The sequence below is a fragment of the Psittacula echo genome (assembly GCF_963264785.1).
Source record: "Psittacula echo genome assembly, chromosome: 1".
In the NCBI taxonomy this organism is placed as follows: Eukaryota; Metazoa; Chordata; class Aves; order Psittaciformes; family Psittacidae; genus Psittacula; species Psittacula echo.
In genome coordinates this window covers 148,794,896-148,820,472 of record NC_137735.1, presented here as the reverse complement: position 1 = coordinate 148,820,472, position 25,577 = coordinate 148,794,896, and the positions used below count along the sequence as shown (strand labels likewise).

Below are 25,577 nucleotides of genomic sequence, written 5' to 3'. Positions count from 1 at the left end.
CTACCCACCTCTCTCTGGGCTGTTCCATGTCTAGTCCTGTCTCACTGTTGACTGTGGGATGTTTTGGAGTCCAGTGCTCACTGGAGGCACTGAGCAGTGGTCCCCTTCCTCGTTTTTATGCCAACATCGGGCTGGGGAGGGAGAAGGGGCACAGGAACCTCAGTGCCTGTGTTCATGTATTGTCAGTGTCCTGCTTTGGGGTTGGTTTGGGTGTTTGTTAAAGCTCTGACAATAAATCAGTCCAAGGCACCTTCTTTGTCCTCTCACCTCACCCACTGGTGTTTCCCTTCACAGGGGGAGATGAGCTGGCCCTGGTCACACTTTGTACCATGGAAACAGCACCAAGAGAATCCCTGACCCTTCCCAGGAGCCTGTAGGAGGCCTCTGAGCAAGGACAACCCTGGACCAGGCTGGAAACAAGGGCTGGAGCCCAAAGCCACCCCACTGCTGGCCATCCCCATGGCATGGTGGTGGATCTCCCTTGGGTGCTGCAACAGGGGACATTGAGTGCTTCCTGCTCTGCTCCCAGGGATGCTGGCTCCAACTGAGCCATCACTGCTGCCCAGTACCCACTACATCATTGGTGCACCAAGTGGCCACCAACCCAAGACCATCCCTAACCTGGGTTGTAGGGACCTGGACAAGTGACCAAGGGCTCATGTAAGAAGAAACAAACTTGTTCTTGATTTATACAAAACTGCTTTAGTGACAAAAGAGCTGAAAACCACTTTTTGGTGCATTTCTAGTGCCATCAAGAAGCCCCATGTGGTCCCCAGACCTGAGTCCCTTCCAGGCCTCAGATCACCAACTGCATGGAAGGGCAAGAGGCTCTTCTCAGTCACCTTCTCCCAGTGCAACACATCCTAAGGGAGGGATCTGTCCTTGAGACCACACAAACTCCCTTCAAGACCCTCCACTAAGGACCATTTTCCTTCCAACCACACCAGTGTGGGCTGGAAATACCCCTGTGAAGTGCTCTGACATCACAGCTCCGTCTTGGATCAGGAGTGCTTTCATTGCCACCACTCTTCCCATCACTGAAGCCCCATTGGCACCCATGGAGGGGAGCCAAACAGCAGCAGGAGCTTCAGCAGATGATGCTTCCAGCCTGGAGCCAGCCCAGCCAAGTCCCTGAGACACTGGATCACACCTTGAGAGGTGCTGAACCCAATGAGAGGGTGGGAGAGAGCGGAGTCCAAACCTCAGCAACCACTGGGCGATGGGGCGAAGAAATATACAGCCAGGAGGATGAAGTAAACCATCACCAGCACCGTGCCTAGGGGAGACAGAGCAGGGTGGAGGGGTTACAACCTGGAGCAAGGAGGGAGGTTGCTTTCAAAACCTTCTGGTAAGGTCTGGATTAGTCCCACTGTAGAGGACTTCCATGGACCACTTTAAAGCCTCAATTAAAATTGGTTTAAATTCTCATTTAAGAATGGAAAGGGAGTGATCCCCCTTGGAGCTACTGCAGGGTGGCAGCTCCATTCCTGACCCAGCACCTCCAACATGGTCAACCAAGACCTCAGAATTGCTCAAGTCACCACAGGCCAAGAGCTGCAGTAAGAAGATGACCCTAGGGCCATATCCAGCACAAGGAACGTGGTCACATCAAGTCCCACAGCAACCTCATGGGTGAGTGATCACCTTGGAAGTAGTCACATTTGCCATCCATGAAGATGTAGTTCATGAGCACCACGCTGAACATGCTGGCGTAGACATGGAGGTCACTGAAGACAAGTGTGAAGTTGGTGGGCTACAAAGCAGAGATTTGGGGTTTATGGTCTACCAGGACAGCCCCGCAATGACTGTGGCTGGGGCTTGAATGTCACCCCTTAGCCCCCCTGTGCCACATGTCCCTGGGGCTGGGGACAGCATCAGCCAAGGTAGGAGGCATCTGACCCCACTGCTCCCTGCAGTGAGGATGGTGGCTGCACCCTTGTCACATCTCATGGAGAGCTCTGTGTGCCCAAGCCCGCTGCAGGAGCTCACCCAGGGGCTACTCACATAGAAGATGGTGAAGAGCACCAGGATGGGGATCTGGAGCATGCAGACCTGGACAGCGATGCAGTTCCCAATCTCAATGCTGGAGAGGACAGACGAATTAGGAGCTGCCAAGTGCCAGCTCCTCAGCAGCCCTTGGGTTGCTCAGGGTAGGAAACACCTTAATTAGGGAACCAAACCACGCAGCCCAACCTGGTTCTGGCCCCATTTTGGGGGTAGTTTTAAGTCTTTTTCAGGGCAAGTTGGCAGGATCTGACCCACCAGTGGCATGAAGCTAGGGAGCCCATCACTGGGCACCAAGGCACAGCTATGGGACCAGAAGACATTCCAAACCCCATCCTTTGAGCCCTCTCACCTCAGGCTCAGGTTGTTCTGCAGAGCAAACTGGATGCCATTGACAATCTCTGGCAGCTCAGGCACCATTGCCAGCACTGTGACACCGATGAAGTACTGCGGGGGAGAAGCAACAGAGTCATGGGATGGTTTGGGTTGAAGGGGCCTTAAAGCTCATCCAGTCCCAACCCCTGCCACGGGCAGGGACACCTTCCACTAGAGCAGGTTGCTCCAAGCCCCTCTGTCCAACCTGGCCTTGAACACTGCCAGGGATGGGGAAGCCACAGCTTCTCTGGGCACCCTGTGCCAGTGCCTCAGCACCCTCACAGGGAAGAGCTTCTGCCTAAGAGCTCATCTCAATCCACCCTCAGCACATGTGTATCGTCTCATCCTGACCACATCCCAGCCAAGCTCCTCAGTGCATGGAGCATATCAGCACCTTCTCCCTCTTTGCTTTTGGGGCTCAAACTGCACCCAGGGCAGGTTCCCAGCACATTCTGGTCCTCAGAACCACCCAACCCTGCCACATCCCCATCCCCATCCTCACCTGCGAGATGGTGGAGTTGGTGAGGATGGGGCTGATGTGCTCCGTGGCCAGGTCAGCGCAGGCCGACATGCAGAGGGTGGAGAGCAGGAGGATGACCAGGGCCCGCCAGCGGGACCAGTGCACCACAGCGCTGTGGTGGTGGCCAGGCACTGGGGACAGAGCAGGGACATGGTGGGACACCCCAGGACAGTGACAAGAGCCAGCCCCTGCAGCCAGGACACCCCCAGCTTGGGGACACTCACTGTGACAGTCGCTGATGTGGATGTCGTAGATGTGAGAGTGAGTTTTCAGGGTGAAGAAGAGGCCGATGAGGTAGGCAGCGGGGAGCAGGAGGGACACGGTGTACACCAGGGGTCTGTGGGACATGGGTGACAAACACTTAGTGCCACCAGGATCCGGCATCAAGACCCCCAAAGGGCTTCCCTTGGGATGGATCAGTTGGGATGCTGGATCAGAGCCCTTCACTGGGGGCAAAGAGAGGACCTGGGATGGGTGCAGGGCCACAGCCAAACCCAGAAGGTGTCACCCTAATGCAGGGACAACCCTATCCCAATGGGCACTCACTGGACGTGGCTGTAGTAGAGGGTGCCGTTGTTATCCATCTGCAAAGACAAAGTGCCTGTCACTGGGGATGCAGGGGACAAGGGACAGGCCCGGTGCCACCACCCAGCATGAGAGCAGGAGCTGGATGGGCTCAGAGCATCCCCAACCTCAAGCCATTATGTTTGGGAGCCCATGTCCCCACTCACCAGGTCAAAGTGGCAGTTGTGGCACAGGTAGTGCCCCAGCGGGTTCTGGGTGACGTTGTGGCACTCCCCACAGACCAGCTTCCCATAGACCTTGGAGAAGAGTGTCGGAGCAAAGACACCTGTGGGGATGGAGGGACACGGGGTGAGCACCCACAGTGGTGGGACCTCCCCAGACCTGGGGACACCCCATCCCCAACTCACCTCCCACAGAGAGGAAGAGCAGGGCCGAGCTGACACCCGCTGAGCGGCTGTTGAACCTCTGCTCCTGGTGCCGGATGCCCCCGATCACCATGCACAGACCCTTCGGGACGGAAAAGCCCTCATCAGTGCCGGACCCCACCAGTGCTCTGCAGGGAGCTCCCTGCAGGGACCAGGGGCTGTTCTGCCATGGATGAGCCCCCCCCGTCTCACCGGGACGAAGAGGACGCAGCCGACCAGCGTCCCCGTCAGCGCGGACTTGACGATCTCGGTGTAGCAGCGGTTGCCCTCGCGAGAGCCCTTGATGAGAGCAGTGATGTAGAAGGTGAGCTCCGTGATGGAGCCAAACGTGGCATTCACCACCGCTCCCACCGCAAAGGTGCTCTGGGCCGAGATGCTGGAGGAGGAGGAAGAGGGTGTCAGTGGGGCCAACAAGTGTCTCCCAGCACCAAAGGTCCCCTCCATCATCGCTCACCTGGCGATGGCCATCCCAATGTAGTAGGAAAGAGGCATGATGGAGAGCAAGGCCAGCGTGAACTTGATGGAGGAGCTGGTCAGGCGGTTGTGGCTGTCCATGTAACCCAGCACCAGTGTGACCAGCACCAGTGGCAGCAGGTCTGGAGTGGCCAGTCAAGGAGAATGAAGTGGGCTTTGAGGTCATCCCGCCCCACAACACCCTTCCCTACATCAAAAGGGGGGAATCCTGCCCGTCTGCTCTGCCCTCGTGAGACCCCACTTCCAGCACTGTGTGCAGTTCTGGTGTCCTCAACATCAGAAGGACATGGAGCTGTTGGAGCAAGTCCAGAGCAGGCCACAAGGATGATCAGGGGCTGGAGCACCTCCCATATGGAGACAGGCTGAGAACATCGGGGCTGTTGAGCCTGGAGAAGAGAAGCTGCATGGAGACCTCAGAGTAGCTTCCAGTATCTGAAGGGGGCTACAAGAATGCTGGAGAGGGACTCTTCATCAGGGACTGTAGTGATAGGACAAGGGATGATGGGTTCAAAGTGAAAAAGGGGAGATAAGACAGAAGCTCTTCCCTGTGAGGGTGCTGAGGCGCTGGCACAGGGTGCCCAGAGAAGCTGTGGCTGCCCCATCCCTGGCAGTGTTCAAGGCCTGGTTGGAGACAGGGGCTTGGAGCAACCTGCTCTAGTGGAAGGTGTCCCTGCCCGTGGCAGGGGTTGGAACTGGATGAGCTTTAGGGTCCCTTCCAACCCAACCCATTCTATGATCCTATAGAAGGATACTGACAGCAAACACATTGATGCCATCCACAGTGTACTTGTAGTAGTAGGGGTTGACTGCGCTGTAGCAGCATAGAATCACCTCCCCTTCCAGCGGCACCTCTGTCTGCAGAGGCACAAGTGGGTGATGCTGCTCCGATCCCCCCATTCCAAACCCTGCCTGAAGCAGGGATGTGGGACCCTCACCCCTGCCTCGAGGCACTCACCATGCGGAGGCGCCGGACGAGCACCTGCTCTGGAGGCAGCAGCAGGACACGGGCAGCGGTGCGGGCGCTCATCTTGGCCACGGGGATGAGGAACACGAGGAGCCATGCAGCGATGCTCACAAGCCCATGGGCCACCACTAGCACTGGGTAACCCAGGCACAGCCATGCCATGGCACCCACACGCTGCTGGGGATTGAGGGGGGACAGCTTTAGTTTGGGGGTTCCACCCCAAACACCCACCCCAAGGGAGCACCCGTGGGTGCTATCCACACCATGAGGGGGGTTCCACGCTAAGGAAGGGGGTATCAGCACATCCAGTACACGGCTCACCCAGTATCCAGTGTCCCCCCAGCACCATGGGCGCCAGCGGTGGGGCATGGGGCCACCGAGCAGGGGTGAGCTCTCCTCTGCACCAGCTTCACACACACGGTGGGACTTGGGGGCCTGAGGGAGATGGGATGTCAGGATGCTCACGGGATACCCCAACCACCCCCTGCCATGCGATTCCAATTGGGATGTGCCGTTACCTCCACTTTCTGGATCACTTTGCCAAAGGGCCAGAGGAAATACCCAGCCAGGTCCCAGCAGAGCTGCCCTGTGGGGACATGAGAATCTGCTCTGGTGGGGACAGGACACGTACATCCCCTCCAGCTCCAGGGCCATCCCATAGAGAAAGGACCCAGAAGGTTCACAGCTCACCCAGCCCTTCCCATGTGGGTCCCAATCTGGGGCTTACCATAAGGAGCCCCCACAAAGGTGATGAACATCACAGCAGCCACGATGCCGTAAAAGAGCGAGAGCCACCAGCCAAAGAGCAGCAGGTAGAGGATGTTCCCACACGTCACCGTGGATCCTGTTGAAGGGGAGGCACAAGATGGGTCCATTCTCCTCTACACCAGCCCAAATCCACGCTGCCACCGCCACCACAGGGCTGTCCCCATGGGCACCCACCTCCAGAGCCCCGGATGACGTTGAGGTCGGAGTAGAGCTCCTTGACTATCTCGGAGCGGTCCTCCCACGGCCGCGCTGTCACGTGGCTCTTCCATTTCTTGAAGCCAAACTGCAGAGGGACGTTATAGGGGGTGAAAGGGGGAAAAGAAAACCCACTGAACCCATCACAGCCACCTAGGTGCACACATGGGTGCCCCACCCCATGTCACAGGCACCCACCTTGTAGTTGTTGGAGAGCTTGTTGGCCTCCACAGCGTTCTCAGCCGTGAGGGTGGTTTTGACCACGCAGCTCTCACAGACCTCCTCTGAGTGCTGGTGGCAGCAGGACAGGGGGGACACGGCTACGGTGACAATGGGTGACAATGGGTGACAATGAACGGGGACCCCGCTATTCCTGACCCATTCCCATCCTACCTGTGGGGATGCGGGGCCGGTGCAGGTGGCAGCCCAGGTCACTCATGTCTCCCTGCACGTTGTTGATGGTGGAGCAGTGCCGGTCGCAGAGCGAGCTCCGGCGGGGGCCGTCGCTGTCAACCCGGGGCTCAGTGGCCTTGGGGACATCTGCGAGGGGGTGGGACAGGGTCACACAGGGGCCTGGGCTCAGCACCCTGGGTCACAGGGTGATGCTGTGAGGGGATGTCCCCCTGGCCCCCAGAACACACAAGGGGGATACATGGAGCTCCCAGGAGATGGGTGGGAACGGGGAACCCATTGGTGCCAAGGATGGGGAGGGGGAATCCCAGTGCCTGGAGCCATGCTCAGGATGGGGAACCCCACCAGTGTCCAGAATGGGGAGAACCCCCAGTGCCCAGAGCAATGCTCAGGAGTTGGGGGACCCTACTGGTACCCAGGATGGGGTGGGGGGACGCCAGTGTGATGCTACGGAGCTGGGGGAGACCCCACCAGTGCTAAGAACAGGAGGAGCCCCAGGACCAGAGCAATGCTGGGGATGGAGGAACACCACCAGTGCCCAGAATGGGGTGGGAAGGACCCTAGTGTGATGCTCAGGAGCTGGGACGAGGAACCCCACTAGTGCTGAGAAGAGAGGGACCCCCCAGTGGCCAGAGCAATGCTTGAGATGAGGGGACTCCACCAGTGCCCAAGACAAGGTGGGAGGGTGTACCATGGGGCAATGCTCGGGAGTGGGGGGTATTTCGGTGTGATGCTTGGGGATTAAGAGAGGAAACCACCAGTGCCAAGAATGGGGGGTGCTCCCCAGTGCCCAGAGAGATGCTCAGGATGGAGGGACCCCACCAGTGCTCAGGATGAAATGGGATTGGAAGGGGAACGGACACTGGTGCGATGCTCGTGAGTGGAGGGGACCCCAGAGCGATGCTTGGTGATTGGGAACCAGCGGTGCCGAGAACGGGGATACCCCCCAGTGCCCGGAGCGATGCTCGGGAAGGGGGAACCCCACCGGTGCCCAGGACGGGGTGGGAGGAGGAACCCCGGGGCAATGCTCGGGATGAGGGGACCCCACCGGTGCCCAAGAAGGGTGGGAAGGACCCGGCTCCCCCACGCACTCACCGGACACGTCCTGAGCACAGCAGCGGCGGCGACCACGGCGGCCGGACTCGGTCTCGCTGGCCATAGCGGGGGAGCAGCAGTACCGGGGCCGGAGGAGCCGGTAACCCCCCCCGGGGCCAGCCGGGATTTAACGGGTGGTGCCGGGCATGCGCGGGGCGCGACCCCGGGAGCCACCCCGTTCACACCGGGAGGGGCCCCGCCCCGGCCCGACCGGAGCCGCGTTTGCCGGGAGCTGCGGTGCGGAGACAGCGAGGTGAGTGCGAGGGAACCGGGGTGCACAGGGGTGCACAGGGGACGGGATGCGCAGGGACCGCGGTGTGCGGTGAATGGGGATGCACAGCGACTGGGACACACAAAGTGTCGGGGTGCATGGGGATGGGGATGTACAGGAACCGGGGTGCGTCGTGTATCGCGCTGCACGCGGCTGGAGCGTGTAGGAACTGGGGTGTGCGGTGTGTTTGGGTGCACGGGGACGGGAGTAAGCGCTGTTTCGGGGTTCATAGGAACCGGGGTGTGCAGCGCACCGGGGTGCATGGAGCTGTGCTCTGCAGGAAACGGAGTGCACAGGGACCAGGGTGTGCGGTGTATCTGTGTGAGCAGGGATTGGGGTGCACACCGAATTGGGGTGTGCAGGGAACACGGTGCACAAGGATCCAGGGCTCACAGTGCAGCAGGACACACAGGATGCTGCACTCTGTGCTGTGAGCAGGAGGCCTGGGGCGTGTGGTGTATTGGGATGCACAGGGCTGGGCTATGCATTAACTGGGGTGCACAGGGATGGGGGTGTACAGGGACCAGGGTCCATGATGTACCAGTGAAAACAGAGACTGGGGTGCACAGGGAGCAGGTGCACAAGGACTGGGGCACACAGGAACATCCCTGGGGTGCACCAGGGATCTAAGGCTCTGCACTGGGAGCAAGGTGCAAGGGGCTTGGGGTGCAGAGGGGCCAGGGTGTGCAGTGTACTGGGGTGCACAGGGCTGGGACATGCAGGAACCAGGGTGCACAGTGCATAGGGGTGCACAGTGATCAGAGTGCATGGTGTATTGGGGTACACAAGGATGGGGATGCAGGACTAGGATGCATGGTGTATTGGGGTACACAAGGATGGGGGTGCAGGACTAGGGTGCATGGTGTACTGGGGTGCACGGGGCTGGGGCATGCAGGAACTGGGATGCATGGGGAGCAGGATATGTGGTGTACTGGGGTGCAAAAGGATGGGGATGCATGGAGACGAGGGTCCATGGTGTATCAGCATGACCAGTGACTGGGGTGCCCAGTGAATTTGGGTGCACAAGGACCAGATGTATGGGGCATCAGGGTGCTCAAGGACTGGGGCACCATGCAGGAACCAGTGTCCAGTGTATTGAGGTGCATGGGGACAAGAGCATGTGGTGTATGGGGTACGCAAGTGTGAGGGTACATGAGGAGCAGGCTGTGTGGTGTTGGGGTGCACAGAGCTGGGCTATGCAGAAAATGGGGTGCACAGGGACCAGTGCCTGTGGTGTTACCAGTGTGAACAGGGATTGAGGCACACAGGAATCCAGGGTGCACAAAGACTGGGAGTCACGGTGTATTGGGGTGCACAGGGCCTGAGGGTGCCCTATGGGCTGGGATCTTCTACAGAAACACCCAATTTTGGGTCAAAGAAAGTAGTTTCTGCATGTAAGAAGCTTTTAGCCTGGAGACTGTGGGGTGAAAGGCGACCTCCTGTGGTGAGATTTGGGGTAGGGCCCAACTAAACCTGGTTCATGAACATCCCTCCTCAGTACCTCGATACTGAACCACAGCAAAACCGCATCCAAGTGCTGAATTAACCAAACTCATTAATACAGGAACCGAAGGAGCTGGTTTGGTACCAGCCCCACTCGCCCATAGCAGTCAGTTCACACACAAACCCACCCCACACACAAAAGGGGCTTTATCTCTGTCCGAAGCACAGCCCCAATGCCTTTTCCTTCCCATCAGTGGGAATGGGGCACACAACCCCCTGCTCAGAGGGTGGTGGCGGCCCTGGTGAGAACCCAGTGTCCTTCTCCTACCCATGAGTGGGGTTTGGGGCAATTTATGATGAGGGGAATGATCTTCAAGGATCTTCAGCTTTTATACCCCTTTAAAAGCAAACAACTTCTAACACTGGTTTTACACTGTTAAAACACTCCAGGGTCAGAACTTGGAGCAGATCCACCCTCCCTGCCCCTTCAATAAGCAGCTTTCTGGCCAATATTGAGGGACTCCTCTTCCAAAGCAAATCCAAGTGATTTCTCCCCAAAAGCCAGGACTTGGAGGAGTCTGTGGGTTTATGCAGCCTGGTTTCCCCCCGAGGTGCTGAAGCCATGTGGCAGCCCCTAAGGATCCCAGAATAAGGGGTTTGGAGGAGAAATTAAGCAGCTAAAAAGCAAAGGCAGGGTAATGCTGGGGAGGTGGATGGTGTGTCAGCGCTCAGAAGACAGCCAGAGGTGGATGCCAAGAAAACAAAGCTCAAAACGAAAAGCCAAAGAAAAGGCACAAAATAAAAAAGCAAACCCCAAATTCCAAATAATTTAAAAATTAAAACTAAAACTAATCTTTCAAACTCTTTTTTACTGACACCAACAAATGAAAGACTCTTTTCTCTTTCCTTTCTCCATCTCCTGGGGGCAGAAAGCCTGCTTACAGCAAGAGCCAGGCTTAAAACCAGTAACATTTTTCTTCTCACATGCACTAAACTAAACCAAAATGAGTCTAAACTTTTAGATTCGGCTCTTCTTATCCCCATCTGGAATCTTCTGGATCCCGAAGTTGTTAGATCATTCCTGTTTCCAGGCGAGGGCTCACTCCTGGCTGCACACAACCTCTCGTAGGGCTGTAGTTCAAAGGTGGTTGTGGTTTAGTCTGGTTGTGGTTTAGTCCCAAGTTCAGGTGATGACACCAAGGGATATGTGAAACAGAAACAGCAGAACAGGAGTTTGAACCAGGATTCCTTCAGTGAGGAGCTGGAAAGGGAAACCCCACCTGGCACTGGGAAGTAGGAGCATTTCAACAGCAACAATGTGTTAAATAATAAGAGAAGAATATAAAAACTTAAAAAAATAAGGTAGGAATTACACATCTTCCCCTCTCTGCCCACAAAGCTGAGCTTAAATCAGCCCATCTTACTAAGTCTATGATTAAATCAACAAGGTAGTGATTGAGTTCACCAGAGGAGCATCATTCCTCGGATCCAGCATCCCACCAGAGGTGTTACTCTCCAAAGATCCACAGGACGTTGACTCCTGATAATCCCAGGTTTACACGCCTGCAAAACCAAGATTTACCTGATTTTATGGAAAAGCTGCTGGTGTTCCCAATGAGAAGGTGGTTTTAGTGCCATTAATATCATCCCACTGGAGCCATTTTGGTTCAAGGAGTGAGGGACGCAGTGCTCCACTTGTGCCCCATGCTCTGATGGATACCATCATGTACTTACCCCAGCATCCCAGATTCTTTCGTCTTTATGATATACAGGAACATCAACAAGGTGTGGAACATGTTGTTCCTGCCCTGAATCCATGGAAAGAGGGAAGAATTAAGGAATGGAGTCACTGATGAGCAATCAAAGCTCTATTTCAGGCACAATAAGCAACTGTAGATGTCACAAAATGGCTCCTTGTGCTTTTCCCCTCAATACTTCCCATTTTTCAATGAGGTGAACACCAGAAATAGACCAAATGTTGGGATTTGGGCTGGAAAATCATCTCCAAGTACTTTAAATTCCAGAGCCTTTTCTGAAAACAGATATCCAACATTAAAAGATGCAGGAGGATTTTGCTGGTTTCAGACTGGAAGGTTCCCCTGCCCTGGAATCCTAATGGACAACACAGGGTTTGCTGGCCTTTGGGGTGACAACAGGCACCAGCAACTACACAACATGGTATTTTAACATAAACTATCAGTAAACAGATACAAGAAAGCTACTACTGAGGTAGATACATATCTTAAGTAGATACTAAAGGTATTATTTAGGCACAGCCTAAGTAGTGCATTGTGGTCAAAGACCAAGCTCCAGTTTATGAGCACTTGCCCAGTCTATGTGTAAACAGTCAAAAAATGTGGTTGGGACATGAAAATCCCACTCGAAATCTGATCCAGGGATGGTTTCCTGATGGAAGAGACCACTCACACCATCGTACCTTGGGCAGGTTGTGGGTCTGGCCCTGGTAGATGAGCTCATAGTGAGGTGGATTGATGCTGCTTTGGTAGATGCAGAAGACGTTCTCATTTGAAGTGTCTGTGAGGGGGAAGTGCCGGCTTACACCCAACTCCTATTTTTCCTAAGGTTCCCCAGCTCCAGATCTTTTTGCAACTTAAAATTCCCTTTGTCTTGCTTTAGTTACATGTTTTAGACAGTTTTTTTGGGGTTGAAAGTCATTTTAACACACACTCACTCCCCAAACCTCTCCCCTGTACAACACTCTCCTCTCTGGCACCCATCATACAGCTTCCCAGCTGCCCTCCCAGTTATTCCACACAGTGCCTCCCCTCCCCAACTCTCCCACCCACTCCCTCTTTTCCTTTCCCTGTTTCCCTCACCAGTCTTGCCTCCTTCCCTTTCCTTCTCCCTTTCTCTTACTTTTCACTCTTTGAATGACCATAACGCTGCCAGGAGTAGGCAGATGAGCTGCTCCTGCTTCTTGAATTAGCTAAAATAGCCAAATTAGCTTAAAATTGAATGAGTAGGACAAAAGAAGTATCTACATTTAGCTAAAGTTGCCCCAGTATGTGGCTGCCCCATCCCTGGCAGCATCCAAGGCCAGGTTGGACAGGGCTTGGAGCAACCTGCTCTAGTGGAAGGTGTCCCTGTCTGTGGCAGGGGACTGGAGCTGGAGAAGCTTTTAAGGTCCCTTCCACCCCAAACCATTCCATGATTCTATGATTTCAAGGGCACCGACATGAGCCAAGAGGCAAGGAATAGCTCAATGTGGATGCTGGTACCTGATTTATCTGGTGTCTGAACAAAGTGCTGGGAAGTGAAGGTTTTGCCATCGGGATACTTGGGGTGAGGCGGGAGCCTGGAGTCGAGGTAAGTGCAGAACACGTGCATAATGATCTGGGCAAACAAAACCAAATCCCACTTTAGCTTGGGATTTTATGGGATCTTACTTCCCATATTTAGCTTATTAAGAATACCATAATTGTGAAATAAAGTCCTAAAATAATTATCCAGAAAACCACACTTCAGCATCTTTCTGTTTTAAACCTCCACGGAGACTTCTCAATACTTTATAGGGGCGACATCACCAGTTCTCCGTGATCTGGTACTTCTGTGTTCAAAGGGATGGGACCCAAAGGGACCTGGACAGGTGGGACTGTGTGAACCTCATGGAGTTCAACAAGGCCAAGTGCAAGGTCCTGCACATGGGTCAGGGCAATCCCAAGAGCAAACACAGGCTGGGGGAGGCTGGATGGAGCAGCCTGAGGAGGAGGACTTCGGGCTGTGGGGTGAGGAGAAGCTCCCCATGTTCCGGCTTCAGTGTGTGCTTGAGCCCAGAACCTCCTGTGTGCTGGCCTGCACTCCCAGAGGTGAGCTCTTAGGCAGAAGCTCTTCCCTGTGAGGGTACTGAGGTGCTGGCACAGGGTGCCCAGAGAAGCTGTGGCTGCCCCATCCCTGGCAGTGTTCAAGGCCAGGTTGGACACAGGGGCTTGGAGCAACCTGCTCTAGTGGAAGGTGTCCCTGTCCGTGGCAGGGGATTGGAGCTGGAGGAGCTTTAAGCTCCCTTCCAACCCAAACCAGTTTGGTATTCTGTGACTATAAAAGGATCTGTTTAACAGTCAAAAGAGCTTTTCCAGACTAAATGCCAAAAGTCTCAAGAAATGTGGGAGATGCACCCTGGAAATCGCAGCTTTGTATTTTCTACAGTGTGATTAACACAAATGTGAAATTGCATTTATTTTTGTTAATAGTAACTCTTTTAAGTTAATGTCAGGACTTCCCAAGTGTGTATTTACACCTCTGAGCTGTCTGCCCTGCTGCATAGCAAGACACTACAAGTTGCTCCATGGCCAGTCACTACCACGTACTTAATCACCTTTGCAAATAGGACATCAAATCCTATTTCAAGACTGATTTTGTACAACTTCAGCTCCCAGTGACTGTGTCTCATTACACCTTTGTCAGGAGAAGTGTGAACCTCTGACATTCTGATCTCCTGGGTTTTATTCTCCCAGGTAACTGAAAATCATTTATTATAATTATGTAGTTGAATATAATTATTGAGTTTAAACATATAGCAAGAGCTGCCCCAACAAGATCCCTCGTCTCTGGCTGCTCCCTGTAGTTATCTGACAGATGTTTCAGATGAGCTGAAGTAAAAGCCTGGCCTAAGACTAAGATACACAATTGCATTGTTATTGTCTATGCAATGTCCAATCCCATCTGCATTACTCCCCAGGGAATTTCACCACCCACAATGGGATTATCCATGAAAGTGATGCAAACAGGATTTCACCATGTTCCTCAACAGTTATTGGTTACTCTCTCCAAACCCCTGTGCTCAAAGGCAGCCCACTCCGAGCTGTCAGCTCAAGATGTCTTTGAATACTCACAGAGGAGTCTGTGGGAAGGTCTGTGTCCCACTTCCTGCCCCTGAAATCCCCTCCTCTGTTCCATCGGAACGAACTCATGCATCCTCCCTGGGAAAGCTCTGAAAGCAACAGGATTCAGTTAATGGAGGTTCAAAGTGTATGAGAGGTATTTTGTGCTAATTTCAGGGGCTTCATGTATGTTTCCAGTGTACAAAATCAGAAACATCCAACTAATTAAATGCTTGTAAAGACATGGCCCAGCAGTGTGTGCTTGAGCCCAGAATCCCACTGTGTGCTGGGCTGCACCCCCAGAGCATGAGCAGCAGCTCAGGGAGGGCATCCTGCCCCTCTGCTGTGGTCTGGGGAGACCCCCTCTGCAGTCCTGATCCAGCTCTGAGGCAGCAGCACAAGAGGGACGTGGAGCTGATGGAGTGAGGCCAGAGGAGGCCACGGAGATGCTGCAAGGGCTGGAGCAGCTCTGCTCTGGAGCCAGGCTGAGAGAGCTGGGCTGGTTCAGCCTGGAGAAGGCTGAGGGAGACGTTATTACAGTTTTCCAATACCTAAAGGGGGATGAGAAGAAAGCTGGAGAAGGACTTTTTACAAGGGTCTGTAGGAATAGGACAAGGGAAAATGGCTTTAAACTGAAAGAAGGCAGATTTAGATCTTAGGCAGAAGTTCTTCCCTGTGAGGGTGCTGAGGCGCTGGCACAGGGTGCCCAGAGAAGCTGTGGCTGCCCCATCCCTGGCAGTGTTCAAGGCCAGGTTGGACACAGGGGCTTGGAGCAACCTGCTCCAGTGGAAGGTGTCCCTGCCTGTGGCAGGGGGTTGGAACTTGATGAGCTTTATGGTCCTTTCCAATCCAAAGCATTCTAGGATTCTATGATACCGATATACGACATGGGGAGGTAAATTTAAATGATGATTTTTATCTATAGTGAATGAAGGGATCAAATCCAACACTTTGCACCTTGAGAATGCAGGAGGAAACTGAGAAATAAGTCTTTTAAAACCATTCCCAAGGTTACATCCAAGTCCTGCATTATTATATCACTTTTAAAAGATAAAGTTGTGAAGAAGCATCTCTCCAGCTGAAGAGTAGCTCTCATCCCTGTGTGACTCTTCAAACATCTCCACTAAGGAAATGTCTGACATCACCACCACTTGACTGCAGTAACAGAAGTGGTTTGAAGTCAGTGTGGCGGCACCACGTACCTTTGATCCTTTCCACCAAGTACTCCTGGTTTGGTGTAAGATCCAGGTACTGCACGATAGTGTTCAGGGTTGGAATGAGAGGAGCTTTAACAAGTGCTGCCTGCTTCAGGCTGCTGATACTGGCTTCTGCAACACAAGGAGAGACAGAGCTGGTCAGCCACAGCCACCACAGAGCTCTGAGCAGTTCCCTGTATGTGTCACTCCAAAGAGGGCTTGGTCCCTTCTGCTGCACCATTTAAAGTCCCCAAAGCATTTAAGAGGTGACACTACCCCAAATGCTCATTTCAGTTACAGTGAAGTACCAGATGTCTCCTTTAGATCACAGAACATAAAAGATGCAAGGAACCAGTATCCACTTTGAAGAGCAGAGGAAGAGTAACAAAATGGGAACAAGACCAGCACTGACCAGTTTTAATATGGGTGTTGCAACAGATGCAGCTCTTGAGGAGACACCAGATGAAACAGCCCCCAGAAGGTGACCCCACCAACACAGAGTGGAAAAGGAACAATATTCAACAAAGGTACTGTAGGTAACATCCACCCATTGACCTCACCATTATCCACCTCCAGGAACTCCAAAGCTACTGCCAGCTCCTACCTCCAATCTGCAGCTCTGGACACCCCATTCTTCTCAGCTGAGTGCTCACAGAGTCGATCTCTTGGACAAGTGGCACTAGAATAGTCTCATTAATCCACTAGGAATGGAAAAGGACATCAGAAGCAATAAAAATGTTTAAAAACCCCAACCCACGTTTTACATCCTACTAATTATCACCATTTGCCCCTCTATTCTGGCGAGACTCCACTTGCAGCACTGTGTGCAGTTCTGATGTCCTCAACACAAGAAGGACATGGAGCTGTTGGAGCAAGTTCAGAGGAGGCCATGGGGATGATCAGAGGCTGGAGCACCTCCCTTATGCATCACCCCTTGTCCTGTCACTGCAGTTCCTGATGAAAAGTCCCTCTCCAGCATCCTTGTAGCCCCCTTCAGACACTGGAAGCTGCTCTGAGGTCTCCACACAGCTCCTCTTCTCCAAAGCTGAACAGCCCCAGTGTTCTCAGTCTCTCTCTTCATATGTCACCTATCATATGTCTGGTATGACATATCTGTTCATATGTCATTTGTCATGGCCAAGATGCTTTTGTTTGTCATTCAAAGGTGGATAAAATTTACAACTGTGTAGGTTTTGGAATACAAACCACCAAGGTCAGGTGGAAAAGGAATCTCTGCAATCCTTTCTTTCTGTGTTCTTACCTCCGTGTGCCAGCCCAAGACTCAGACACCGCAATTCTTCCAGCACCCATGGAACACCGAGGTGCTTTTCCACTTTGCTGGAGTTCTTATAAACTCACCTTGTTCTCAAAAACTGGGCATTCCTCAGAGGTGGCACTTACGTTTCTGAATTTGGCGGTCCAGGAATCCATGTGATCAAGGAGCTGTCGATTCATTGTCACCCGTGCCCAAACCTATGGAAAGGTTTAGTAAGCATGTATGAGAACTTAATCAAATACCAAGAGTTTCTGGGGTCTACGGCAAGTTATGACATTAACTACATCATAGCTTTAAGGTCCCTTCCAACCCAAACCACTCTGTGTGACTTCTGCAGCAGTTTCACATACAACACTTGCATGGTATTCATGGAACAATCATCTTGTGTGAGCCCAAATTCAGTTTTAAGCTCTCTGCTCTACTAGGTTAAAATTGGTCTGAACTCTAGGCTTGATGTAAGAGGTATACAAGGGGCATATGGGTTTAAACTTAAACAGGGGAAGTTCAGGTTGGATATAAGGCAGAAGTTCTTCCCTGTGAGGGTGCTGAGATGCTGCCACAGGGTGCCCAGAGAAGCTGTGGCTGCCCCATCCCTGGCAGTGTTCAAGGCCAGGCTGGATGGAGCTTTAAGGTCCCTTCCAACCCAAACCATTCCATGATTCTATGATTACAACTCAGAATATGAAACGTCAGTTTTTAGCAAAACAGAGTCTTTCAAGCTGTACAAAGATGGTTAAATGCTTGAAGAATTGTCTCTCCCTCATTTCTGATGCAGGTCAAGTCCAACCCTCTGTACAAAGCTGTGGATTTTAAAGGCTATTTCTCCCTCTTGCCCACCTTGCTGCCCAATTTACCTCTTCTGCAGCCTGTTTTGAGCTCATGTCAGCTTCGTCCTTGTGTGCTGATGGAGCCTGGGACCTGCAAGCCAACTGATACTGGAACTTCCTGAGCATCTGTGCATAGTCTGCCATGGAACGGCTGTAGTTCCAGAAAGTTGGGCTGCTGGAAGGAGAGCTGGAATCTGAACTTCCTGAAAGAATTCATTAAACAGTCACGTAGAAATACTGCCAAGTCACTCTGGAAGCAAGAGTACAGGCACACTGGGTCACTATGTTAAGGCTTTGATAAGAGACAGGAACAGGAATTACCAGGAATACAGGCAGAAGTCAGTCTGTATAATCACCCTTATCTTGATTGTCCATATACAGGACAGAAACTGCCTGCAGGTAATTCCCTTTATCTGAAACACCTTCTCCACAGGATATCCCTTCTCATCAAGGTCAAGGTTATCTTATCATGGCCTTCTACAGCCAATGAACACTACAGAGACAATCTGTCAGCACCTATTTCCATGCAGGCATGTATCCTATTCAAAGGAATACTTTGGAGGAAAACTTTCTGAGAATCCTAAGCTGTGCCAACTTACTAGTCACAGGTTACTAGTGCGAGTACACAGGAATCCTTTGCAACTTTCCTCATCCACAAAAGCTAAATGTGATTAAACCCATCACCTTCTCATTGCCAAGCTGTTCTGATTGAATCAGTTTTCTTTACCTAGCTGAACCCTCTGTTGCTTCTCTTCTTCACCTCGAAGGAAGGTATCCAAGGACTTGAGGTCTGTCATGTAGTCTTCTTTGCCAGTAGGGGAATTATAGAACACGGGTGAAGAGCGGTAACGAGACCTCAGGCCACCACCTTCCATTGTCCCAATACTCGTGGTGTACATAGATCCAGTAGGAGAGGGGCTGAAGCCAGAAACCTTGGGTGAATAAAACCAAACACATAATTTTCTTTCTTCTACTTTGCATTTACACTTTAGTTTCTTAGTTTTGCTTTGTTCTGAAACAAATGAGCTGTCACTAGGGAAAAAGGGCAAATCCCAATACAACACATTTACATCTACTTTGCAAAAGGAGTAAATGCACAAATGCACAAGTCTCCCAATAGACATCTCTCCAAGCGCTGCTGCTCCCATTCAATGGCCCAACACACAAAAGAAAGACCAAACTGTACCCCCGGGAGGCGTCTTGGTCGTTACCTTACTGTAGCTGCCACTTGGTGAATAGGTTATACTGCTGTGAGAACTGCTGTTGCTTGACAGAGCCTGTAGCTGAGGACTGTAGCCTGTGATACAACCAGTAGTAAACTTTGGACTGGCACTAGGGGAGCGGGATGGGCTGTAACTCAGCACACTTTGACCCTGGATTGGAGGAGAAGGTGTTGAAGATGGGTCCTTCTTTGCTGCCAGCTCACGTGGTGGAGTTGTTTGTACAGCTGCAAGAAGGAAAAGTAAGATTAGCACCAAGGATGGAGCAGCAACAAACTCTCCTCAAGCTTTAAAACCCAACAGAACACATACATGCTGCTATCTTATGGCTATTTTATAAAGCTGCTAGAAAGGAGATGAGAAAAATCTGGTCCCTACAGAACTCAGTGGTTAAGCAGTGGACAGAAGAGGAGACTGAGACACATGAGCAAGACTCAGTACAAATCCTACAGCTTTGGATTTCAGTTAAATGTTACAGGCACCTGCATGACCCTGGGTAGCTTCTCTAACTTATCACTTACTCTACCTGCCTACTTCAAGCATCACCTACCAGATAATCTTAAGGTCCTTCCCAACCCAAACCATTCTACAATTCTATATAAAATCCCTGAACTTTGGTGATACAGCATTACTCCTGTCTGCCTCCCATTTTCTCGTGGCAGACTCATGAAGTGCAGTGCTACTGTGCCAGCATTTTGCTACTGGTGTATTTAACTTGTCAGGTTCTGGTCTATGTTAGAACTTTGCTATGATCCTCAAAAGCTTCCAGAGTGACTGCACTCTAGGCTGCCATTTTCAGATCAGGACTTGATGATCTTAAAGGTCTTTTCACAAGCTGGTTGATTCTATGATTCTATGTATAGGTTACATATTCCTTGTCCAACCTCACAACATTGAAGTATCTCACTAGCCAGTCCCTTTACACCAGGATTGTTTGTCTCCTCTCTGTTCTCCCCACACACACTCATCAAATTACCACTTGACATTACACAAACTACACTTGATGTTGTGAACTTTAATACACAGCAGGTAATTCAGGTTTACTCATATCGGAGAGGTAATTCAGAACTCACTTAACTAAAGAATCCTGCACTAGAGTAAGATAAAGGGAAAAACAGGAGAAAAAAATAAGAATAAAAGTAAAAAGACTGCCAGAGATACTTATCTCACCCACCTGCATTCTGCAAGCCCAGCAGGCTCCTCTGGGCAGGACTCATGACCACGGTTGTCGGTGCCACTGTGTATTTGAAGTACAACCAGAAATCAAACAAGGCATTCAGGCTGAACACAGATGCAAAGGCAAGTTCTGGAAGAGACACAGATGGTTTTACCAATAAAAGTGCATTATTTGCAAAATCAGGAATCAAAACCAGGTCATTATTAGTGCTACCAGCGAGCACCAGTTTGGGCAAGTATCTAAGATTTCTTCTCCTTCTTATGAAAGAACCATTGGAGCTTGTTTTCCTTACAGTCAGTGTGTAGTCTACTCCTCTGAAACAATTTTTAAGTACTGTGAAATGCCATCTACACCCACAGTACAATGTGGTAGTAAAATCCACAGTGTTCTACAAAGCCTTACTCCACACATTACAGATTTAATGCTCCAAACAAGTTCTTCATGCCCTTCCATGATATTATCTAGGAAGGCTGATAAAACTCCTTACTTGTTACTAACAAGGATGAAACTCCAACAGTTTCAAGGAAGATGACAGAAAGTAAACCAAAGGTTTGGTTTGAATTTAAACAGAAAAAAAGCTCATTTAAAAATGACCCCTCCCCCCCCAAAAAAAAAACAAAACTGGCAAGCGAAAAAAGTAAAGAATCCTAAAAACTAATGTAATTGCTGCAGTAACTCACCAATGTACCACAGTAGCCAGTATGAGATGTTGTAGTAGGAGCTTATGAGTTTCCCAGTCCTAAAAGGAATAAAAAATAAGTTATTTTGCAATAATTCTGCCCCACGAAACATTTAGGGGTATAAAAAGTAGGATACTTTGCTTGTTTGAAGCTGATGTAACAATTAACTTACATTTCAGTATATATCATGCCTGCAACAGATACATTAAGGAGGCCCCAGGCCAAGATGACCTTCCGGGCTTCAACCTCCTTCCTCATCTGGAAGGTCTTGTCGATGAGGGAAGTCTCTGAACTCTGTTCTGATGTCATCATCTGTAATACCAAACACAGAGACAAAATCTGTAAATTTTTATACAGTAAGTCTTGGTAAGTAGAAGATGAAAGAAAAAGCAGTTATCCGAAACTCTATAAACAGGGTTTACCTTTAGCCACTAAGTAACAGCATATTATAAAAGAAAGCAGATTCTTTTCACCAGTAAAAATAGGTGTTATTTCTTCAATGACATTACTGTCACCTCATTACTGAGGAACAGCACCCATCTTCTCCAGGGAGGTGCAAATAAGAGGGCAGAGAAAGATTCCAACCTCATTTCGGGCAACAACAGCACAAGAGGAACGTGGAGCTGTTGGAGTGAGTCCAGAGGAGGCCACAGAGATGCTGCGAGGACTGGAGCAGCTCTGCTCTGGAGCCAGGCTGAGGGAGCTGGGCTGGTTCAGCCTGGAGAAGAGAAGGCTCCTTAAGGGGAGACCTGAGAGCAGCTCCAGTGCCTAAAGGGGCTACAGGAAACCTGGAGAGTGGCTTTGGACAAGGGCATGCAGGGACAGGACAAGGGGAATGGCTTTAACCTACCAGAGGCGGGAATGAGATGAGCTCTTAAGCAGAAGAACCCAAACCAGTCTGTGATTCTGAGATTCATATTTGAAAAAGAACATCCTTCAGAAGTGAGAGGCAAAGTTCCTGCCTTCTCCAGGCAAAGGAAGCCACAGGAAAGAAAGGCCTGGAACCATTCTGCAGTATTTTTATTGAACATTCCCACTCATTTAAGTAGCCAACAGGATTTTCAGAGTGTACAAACACCTCCTGTGGGTTCAGTGCATCTGAAAAGTAGCAGCTCTTTTACCCAGTAACACCTTATATCAAAGAACTAATCCTGGAGAGTTTTTTCTTCCAGTCCCATCATCAAAATATGTTACTGTCCCTTCCTTCTGCTCACTTGAACACTTGTCACATTGTTCTTCACTAGATGGGAACATAAATAGTTTTCTTTTAGGGAAAAAAAAAACCCACAAAACCCAAAACACATTATCTGCTTCTTGCTGGCACAATGATTCAATAGTGAAATAACATCAGGGGTACTGGAAGAATTATACAAGAACACATTGCTGGCAATCTTTCTGACTGGTTTTTCATACACTTTGAGCCCCAAAACCTCCCTTCCCATGCTGACAGAAGTAGCAGCCCCAAGGAGAAATCCTCTCTGCCATCCTCACACTCCCAACTTCTCTCCCTGACCCATGTCCTCCTGCTTAAGCAGAAGTTGCACTGTTGGGGCACTGAAATAAAAGGGAGATTTGGTCCCTTTCTACTCGCTTAGGAGGGCATCATCTGTAGACTGAAATATATCCTCCCATACCCCCTGCTCTCTTCTGAGGCACAGTAATCACAGAATCATAGAATAGTTAGGGTTGGAAAGGACCTTAAGATTATCCAGTTCCAACACCCCTGCAGGGACACCTCGCACTAAACCATGTCACCCAAAACTCCATCCAACCTGGCCTTGAACACTGCCAGGGATGGAGCATTCTGGGCACCCTGTGCCAGCGCCTCAGCACCCTCACAGGGAAGAACTTCTGCCTTATCCCCAACCTGAACTTCCCCTGTTTCAGTTTGAACCCATCACCCCTTGTCCTATCACTACAGTCCCTGATGAAGAGTCCCTCTCCAGAATCCTTGTAGCCCTCTTCAGACACTGGGAGCTGCTTTGAGGTCTCCACACAGCTTCTCTTCTCCAGGCTCAACAGCCCCAGTGTTTTCAGCCTGTCTCCATATGGGAGGTGCTCCAGCCCCTGATCATCCTCGTGGCCTGCTCTGGACTTGCTCCAACAGTTCCATGTCCTTCTGATGTTGAGGACACCAGAACTGCACACAGTGCTGCAAGTGGGGTCTCACCTCGACAACCCATAAGTGCCACACACGGAGGTCGCCACACTTCCCTCTAACCCAAACCCCCAGCTTGCCCCTACCACACAGAACCACAGCTCCCCTTGTCCAAGACCCCACAGCCCCCTCCATCAGGATCTCATACAGATCTCACTGTCACTCACTTCTAACCCCCATAGCTTCCCCTGCCACACACAGAGGGACCATCAGGGCTCCCCCACACCAGACCTCACCGTTATACACACGCAGCTCCCTGCCATACACGGACGGCTCTTATAACCCACATCTGCCCCCCATCCTGACCCCATCATACGAAAACGGCCCCACTTCCCCTCCACCCCCCACCCCCCCGTTCTGACCATCACTCACAGAACCACAGACCCAACGAGATGAAAAAGACCTTTACGATCATGAAGTCCAACCTTTACCCCAAGTCCACCACTAAACCATATCATTAAGGGCCTCATCCACACGAGTTTTGAACAGAAGCAGCCCCTTGCCCACAGCCACACCACACAGACCGACCCTCACTGCCGAACACCGTCCGGCTGTAGGCCGCCGCCCCTCACAGCCCGATGGGGGGTTACTCATAATACCTGCCGCTGTGCTGAGCGCCGGGGGAGCTAAGTGGACGCGGAATTCCCTTCAGGAAGGGCAAGACATCCCGTTTTCCAGACGAGAAGAGGAGCAACACTCACCCCATACACCCGACCGTATTCAAACACCTCAACGGCTAGAGCGTCGCCACGTCGTGACGCCACAGCCTGCGCCGGCGGGTGCGCGCGCAGCTGTGCTTTGGCGGGAAGCGGCGGCTGACTGGAGTGTTTATGGTGACCGTGTTGTCCCGCTGTGGGGGGCCTGTGGATGGCGGGCATGGCGGGCGCTGCTTGGTGATGTTGCGGTGCAGAGCCGCAGGGTGTCGTGTTTATTGCCGAGTTATCTTTATAGCCGGATTAACTGAGAAATTCTGCATCCTTGGAAGTGTTCAAGGTCGGGTTGGATGGGGTTTGGAGCAACCTCCTCTAGTGCAAGGTGTCCCTGCCTATGACAGGGAACTGAATGAACTTTAAGGTCCCTTCCAACCCAAACCAGTCTGGGATTCTGTGATGTTTCATGTCTGCCTTCAGCCTGTTCCAATGCCTGAGCACCCTCTGGGGCAGGAATTGTTCCTCAGCTCCATCTAAACCTGCCCTGGTGCAGCTTGAGGCCGTTTCCTCTTGTCCCTTCCCTTGTTCCTTGGGAGCAGAGCCCAGCCCCCTCCTGGCTCCATGCTCCTGTCAGGCAGTTGTAGGGAGCGATAAGGTCCCCCCTGAGCCTTCTCTTTTCCAGACTGAACCCCCCAGGTCCCTCAGCCGTTCCACATCACACTTGAGCTCCAGGCCCTGCACCAGCTCCATTTCCCTTCTCTGGCCCCGCTCCAGCACCTCAATGTCTCTCTTGCAGTGAGGGGCCCAGAGCTGAACACAGGATTTGAGGTGCAGCCTCACCAGTGCCCAGTGCAGGGACGCAGTCACTGCCCTGGCCCTGCTGCCAGGCCAGGATGCTGGTGGCTTCCTGGCTGCCTGGGCACAAGCTGCTCACGTTCAGCTCCATCAATCCAGATCCTTTCCCACAAGCATTTTCCAGCCACTCTTCCCCAAGCCTGCAGCTTTGCAGGGGGTTGATGTTGCCTGAGTGCAGGACCCAGCACTTTTCCTTTTGAACCTCATCCCATTGCCCTCATCCCATGGATCCAGCCTGTCCAGATCCCTGTGTAGAGCTTCTTACCCCCCAACAGACCAATGCTCCCACCCAGCCTGGTGTCACTTGCTAGTGTTTAAGCCACTCACTCAGGCCACGAGCAGTCAGACATGTCAGCGCTTCCCGAGGTGTTGCCTGGACAATGGGGTTGCCGAGGCGCTGCTCCAGACATTGCAGCTCACCCCTTGGAGAGTAAACAGCCCCATGTTCCATGTCCAGTAACGAGGCTCCATGGGATTCCCTTTTCCCTCTCTGTGGTGGTGCCAGTGGCAGAAGGACCCTTTTGTCTCTGGCGCTAGTCAGAAACCAGATGAGTGGGAATATGATGAGGATGAGGAAGGCTCTGGGGGGATCAGAGGGAAGATGCTGCTCTGCTTCTGCGCTGGCATTGTGATCATCTGCCTTGTCTGCTGTGCTCAAGTAAGATAGTCATTAATTCCATGTTTTCTGCTGACACCTACTGGCCCTCATCACAAGGGTATTGGACTTCTACACAATTTTCCTGCCTAAAGGGCTTTCCCAACCTTGGAAGTTGTTATTATAACTATCTCATGGGATGATGTCACTGTTAGAACCAGTCATTAATCTCCAGGTGTACGTAACTGATTGTATCTCTCCCAGTACCCTTCCCATCCGCTTCTTGTTATTCCCAGTTACTATTCATCCATGTCCTAAAATGCAAAGCCCCAACATGATCCAATGGAGTGTGTGGTGCTGCATGACTCAACATGTAAAATCTAGGGATAAGCCTGGAAAGTCAAAGGTCTCCATTCCTAATATAAGGAAATTTGAGTTGGAAACAAGTAACTCCATTGCAGCCAGTGTTATTCCACAGATTTTCTAGAGAGAATCAAAATGATGGTTCTGCTTCTAAAATGATGCCAGTCACATCTATAAATGGTGAGCCACATACTGAAATCCCTACTCATTCTTTATCCAGGGCATTCTCAAGGTGCCTTGTGGATTAGGAACATGGGAATGATCCATTATTT

The 25,577-nt window shown here is 51.5% G+C and overlaps 2 protein-coding genes across 2 annotated transcripts; both read right to left on the bottom strand.

Moving 5' to 3' along the window:
• Window positions 1-1,202: 1,202 nt before the first annotated feature.
• Window positions 1,203-7,820, bottom strand: LOC308217375 (uncharacterized protein; the record flags this gene model as incomplete). The annotated part of the gene is made up of 20 exons (XM_080610420.1): window positions 1,203-1,276; window positions 1,645-1,753; window positions 2,005-2,083; window positions 2,357-2,451; window positions 2,882-3,030; window positions 3,124-3,236; window positions 3,446-3,483; window positions 3,631-3,749; window positions 3,832-3,931; window positions 4,042-4,225; window positions 4,304-4,445; window positions 5,076-5,178; window positions 5,279-5,464; window positions 5,609-5,722; window positions 5,806-5,873; window positions 6,015-6,131; window positions 6,230-6,338; window positions 6,449-6,570; window positions 6,644-6,790; window positions 7,757-7,820. 20 exons carry the CDS (start codon window positions 7,818-7,820, stop codon window positions 1,203-1,205), a joined length of 2,232 nt encoding a protein of 743 aa, XP_080466546.1.
• Window positions 7,821-10,375: 2,555 nt separating this feature from the next.
• TMEM209 (transmembrane protein 209) lies at window positions 10,376-23,579 on the bottom strand. Its single transcript, XM_080631252.1, has 15 exons — window positions 23,442-23,579; window positions 20,857-20,996; window positions 20,685-20,743; window positions 20,002-20,133; window positions 18,819-19,054; window positions 18,335-18,539; window positions 17,635-17,810; window positions 16,906-16,977; window positions 16,109-16,205; window positions 15,511-15,636; window positions 14,321-14,418; window positions 12,710-12,824; window positions 11,908-12,005; window positions 11,205-11,278; window positions 10,376-11,033 (listed from the first exon to the last, which is right to left on the bottom strand). The coding sequence occupies exons 2-15, from the start codon at window positions 20,994-20,996 to the stop codon at window positions 10,979-10,981; spliced, it is 1,683 nt and encodes a 560-aa protein (XP_080487378.1). The 5' UTR covers window positions 23,442-23,579; the 3' UTR covers window positions 10,376-10,978.
• Window positions 23,580-25,577: the final 1,998 nt, after the last annotated feature.

Coding starts and splice junctions, on each gene's coding strand:
- TMEM209 (XM_080631252.1), bottom strand. CDS start 20,996: ATGATGACATCAGAACAGAGTTCAGAGACTTCCCTCATCGACAAGACC. Junction 16,978..17,634: donor CAAAACAGGCTGCAGAAGAG/GTAAATTGGGCA, acceptor ACCTTTCCATAG/GTTTGGGCACGGGTGACAAT. Junction 12,006..12,709: donor TCAGACACCAGATAAATCAG/GTACCAGCATCC, acceptor TCCCCCTCACAG/ACACTTCAAATGAGAACGTC.